This window comes from Clytia hemisphaerica, unplaced genomic scaffold, assembly GCF_902728285.1.
Source record: "Clytia hemisphaerica strain Z4C2 unplaced genomic scaffold, Clytia hemisphaerica genome assembly, whole genome shotgun sequence".
Classification (NCBI taxonomy): domain Eukaryota; kingdom Metazoa; phylum Cnidaria; class Hydrozoa; order Leptothecata; family Clytiidae; genus Clytia; species Clytia hemisphaerica.
In genome coordinates this window covers 2,917-7,338 of record NW_027103935.1, presented here as the reverse complement: position 1 = coordinate 7,338, position 4,422 = coordinate 2,917, and the positions used below count along the sequence as shown (strand labels likewise).

Genomic DNA, 4,422 nt, shown 5'->3' with positions numbered 1-4,422 from the left:
CGCTACAGAGAAGACCACGGGTAATAGAAGCATTTACAGTACAACTGAAAATCCCATCCAAAAAGAATTACACGATAAAAGGAACATGGAATTCGAAGACCGTACAATTGGAAAGGTTCATAATACAACGGAAAACTCTATTCTAAAAGATCTACAAGAAACAATAAAAGAATTCGATATCCGTATGACTGGATAGACCTTTTCAATACTTGCCTCGTATTCAAACAATTACCATGGTGATTATGATTTTTTTATAAATAGAAAGAAGTTTTAATAAAATCTGCTGGGAGTTAATCACCATAGCAATAATTTCAAAACGAGGCAAGTGAAGTTCGTGACGTAATTTATGAAAAGGTCTATTGTTACCCCACGCTTTCCGAATCCACTGACGGCGCTCGAAATTCTTAGCAAGCGAGGTTGCGAGCATGATGACTTTATAGTGTTTTAAAAATCTAAAGTTACTGCCACGACCATGACATCAGGGTGAAACTTGTCAAACTATCAAATATTCAAAACACTAAAGTCATCAGCACAGACATCTAAAACAACTTTTCAGCCAGTAAAGAAACGACCGAAAGCATCAAAAGCAACACAAAAGTTTTTGAAAACGGCGCTTAACCCAACACAAAAACTGGGAAGATGAATCAAACAAAACAATGGGCAAATATTCAACCTCTTTAGATGACGGACGAAAAAATCGTCAAGAAAATCTTTTGACATTGGAAAAAATTGATTTTGGGGCTGCTTGGGGGTTAAATACTAAATACAAATAAAATCGTCTAGTTTCATTGAAAATAATTTACGGGAAAAAAAACAAGATCTAGCTGAAACTTTCTCCAGACCTTCTCTATAGGATGGTTATGCCTCAGGAAAAAATCCCCTAAAATCCCATTGGTGGAACATCCCTTTTTTGGGACATTTCTTTTTTCCCAGGCAAAACCCTATACCATTCGAAAGCTCTCGAAAAACTATATAGAAGACTTTTAACGGGTATAGCCGATTTCATTACCTAACTCAAGATAATTCACGCAGAAGATGCTATTTATGGTAAATTTTGGACCAAAATGTGGCGAAAAGTGGAACTTGCGCATGAAATAGGTTAGGTTATAACCGTTTAAAAGTCTTCTATATAGTTTTTCGAGAGCTTTCGAATGGTATACTTGATAATGTCTGAAAATGAGTTTGAAATTTTCAAAAAATTTCACCCTTAGGATTTTGCCTGGGGAAAATAGAAATTGCCTAAAAAAGGGATGTTCCACCAGTGGGATTTTAAGGGATTTTTTCCTGAGGTATAAGCATCCTATAGAAAAGGTCTGGAGAAAGTTTCAGCTGGATCTTATTTTTTTCCTACAAACAGCCTGTAATTTTGTAACACGACCACACTAGCGATGTTTACAAAATTTCAGAAAGTGGGGGGAGCTAAAAGAATTTTTTGTTATGCTTTTTCATCGGTAGAATCATGGTAGGGGGTAGAATCAAATTTAAAAAGAGGGGAAAAACCTAGGGTAAGGGGGGGGGGGGTAGTGGCCTCTTTACGAACTATGAACTATGTCAAACGTTAATCAAAAGAAGTGAGCCTAATTATCGTGTTCGACTCTTGGTTAGACAGTAAGTACTCTCACAAAAAAATACATAAAAAGTGTTTAAAATAAACGATAAAAAACGATTTAAAAATATTACCAGCTACTCTCTGTCCCAGCCCCAAAAGTGAGTCCTTCATTTTCAACAACCGCGCTTAATACGTCTTTATTTTTCCCTCCGTCTTTTGTCTTTTTACTTTTCTTTTTCACTTTTATAACTGACACGACCCCCGTCTGTTTTTGTCCAACTTTTTTTGTTGATGAATCATCTTCGCCGTCTTTAGACTTTTTCTTTTTCTTTTTCGATTTTTTGGTTGAAGAAATTTCATCTGCATTTTTCGAATCAGTCTTTTCTCTCTCACTTTCAAATGTCTCTTTATTTCTCTTCTTTGATATTATTTCTTCAGCTTGGAAATCTGTCTTTTCATTGAAAGCATTCTCCTCGCCAAGGATTTCATCCTTGGATGTTTCAGTCAAACTACTCATATCATTTTTGTGCTTTTTCTTTTTAGACTTTTTCTTCGTGGGAGAGCCATCCTCAACATGAGAATCAGTCCCATTCTTCAAATTGTTCTCATTTTCAGTGTTATCCTCATCAAGTTTACGCTTCTTAGAAGGCTTCTTCTTCTTGCCGCCCTCGCTGTTGTCGTCTTCCGATTTCACGCCCTCGTTGCTTTCATCTTCTTGCGGCGACGCAGATTTTGTTGATGTTACAACGGACTTTTTGAAGCCTCGATCCTTGACTTCGTTTTTCTCGTTTGACGATCCTTGTGTTTTCTTTTCGCGTTTGGATCTCTCTGTTATCGCTTTGAAGTAAAGTTCTAAAAGAGAAGATCCGAATAGATGTAACATAAAATTAATTAAGTACCAAATTACAATTTTGTTTCTATAAGCATACTCTTGTCTCCCAAATAGACGCCCCCCCCGCTAATTGTTAAGAGAAAAAAGATCCATCCACCCCGCTCTTATTAAGACACCCTCGCTAATTAAATTCGAATTATTCAATATTTTATTACAGTGTAGATAGACCTTAAACTTGTTAAAATTTTCCTTTTTGTTAGTATTGGTTCTTATTTTACGTGTTCATTTGTTAAAGTTTATTTTTTGATGTTGAAATTCATATCAGTTAAAAAAAGTCTGTCTTCAAATTACCCCCCCTTTTATTCCACCCCCCCCCCGCTTATTAGAATTTAGAAAATTTTCCTACCCCCTGGTTATTCGGACCCCCCCCGTCTATTCGGGAGACAAGAGTAACGTTTATAAGCATTATACAGGCTCAGTTTTTGGTACCTAAACAATGGATATATTGATTAAGAACAATAGAATGCTATGCTAATTGTACTTCCGTCATAATAAAAGTTCCATGAGAGCATAGGAGAATAAAATCCAGAGAAGAAGAACGATCATTAGAACTACAACAATAACAACTGATGGTTAAGGGCAATATCGGTCAGAAAAAAAATCTAATACATGAATACAGGAAAAAAATTAGCGGGAGTTCATTTTGACGGATGATCGAATCGTTTTTTTGAAAGGAATTTAATTCGATGGACGGCAAGAAAAAATAACTTTGGCGAGAAATTTATTTTGGTGGTTGAATGATATTCTTGGCCAAAAATTAAATCTGGCGGGAAAAAGATTTAGCGGTCACTAAATAGGGCCAAATCCACCAAATTTTCTTTCCGCCAAAATATCTTCCTTTACAAGGTACAAATCTTTTATACTTTATTTGTGTTGAAGACAATAAAATAGAACTTTACCGGAAAGCTTTTTGAAATCAATTGTCTTCAATTTGGGGAAAGCCTCTTTCACCTGGAAAGTCAAAAAAAAATTGGAAATAAAACCATACCTTAAGGGAACTCGCTTTGTTCGCGGGCTTTTGGAAAAAAAATAATTTGAGCCCGCGAAATACAATCTTTGCTAATTTTATCGAAAAATTTGAAGAATCCCTAGGTAAATGAAAGAAACTTCTCCAAAAGAGAGCAAAACCGCGAAAATTAGTTACCTTAAGGTAGTCCCGAAGAAGGACACATTTCTTACCAAAACATTTTTAAAACTCTTCTTTGAAAAGAGAGCGAACACCCGCGTGCTTTATGTGAAAACAATTTCAAAGGACCTGAACAAGACCTACAACCAGCAGCATTTAAAGAGATTTACCAAGATTAATTAATTTTGATATGTTTAAAAAAAAAGAATTGAAAAAAATCGCGAAAACGCTAGATTGAATATCTTGAAAATCATATCTGATTAAAAAAAATCAATGTTTTTATGGGACCGATCGTAAAATATATGAGTTTTCAAAACCTGCGAGCAGTCCACATACTTTAATAATGTAGTCTGGATCATCACATAGTGGGTTTCCTTTCAAATTCAAGTTTTCTAGGTTTGGTAAATCCTTCAGAGAAACAATTGACCTAGAAAAGAAAAGAAATAACATATCGGTAAATATTAACGCCACAAAACAGGAAGACAAGGAAGAAGACAAAACTACTTTCAACACAAACAAGCGATACTTTTATGGACCTACCTGGTAATACATCTGCATCTAAGTATGAACATTATGATGAAAAAATGAAAATTTAAGGCGACAATAAATTCTTTAAAACATGAAAGGTATAAATCCACAGAGCATAAAGTGATTAAATCTTGAAAGAAACAAACAGTGTTTATTAAAAGAGCAAAAAAATACTGACACTGTTTAATCATTCAGAAATAAATTAAAACTGAAGTAAGAACAAAATTGATTTCATTTTTATGTTAATTAGGGTTATAATTCATAAATAAACTACATGCTTAAATCTTTAGCAAAATCCCGAAATCCTGTTAAAAATTGAGTTGAAAA

General features: G+C 34.6%; 1 protein-coding gene across 1 annotated transcript; it reads right to left on the bottom strand.

Moving 5' to 3' along the window:
* Nucleotides 1-1,581: 1,581 nt before the first annotated feature.
* LOC136809821 (protein FAM133B-like) lies at nt 1,582-4,129 on the bottom strand. The gene is made up of 3 exons (XM_067066373.1): nt 3,904-4,129; nt 3,341-3,392; nt 1,582-2,401 (listed from the first exon to the last, which is right to left on the bottom strand). The coding sequence occupies exons 1-3, from the start codon at nt 4,015-4,017 to the stop codon at nt 1,677-1,679; spliced, it is 891 nt and encodes a 296-aa protein (XP_066922474.1). The 5' UTR covers nt 4,018-4,129; the 3' UTR covers nt 1,582-1,676.
* Nucleotides 4,130-4,422: the final 293 nt, after the last annotated feature.

Excerpts from the sequence above, each read along its gene's own strand:
- LOC136809821 (XM_067066373.1), bottom strand. The coding sequence starts at position 4,017 with ATGTTATTTCTTTTCTTTTCTAGGTCAATTGTTTCTCTGAAGGATTTA. Across the intron at positions 3,393-3,903 it reads ATCCAGACTACATTATTAAA|GTGAAAGAGGCTTTCCCCAA; the intron begins GTATGTGGACTG and ends TTGACTTTCCAG. Across the intron at positions 2,402-3,340 it reads TGATTTCAAAAAGCTTTCCG|AACTTTACTTCAAAGCGATA; the intron begins GTAAAGTTCTAT and ends CTTCTCTTTTAG.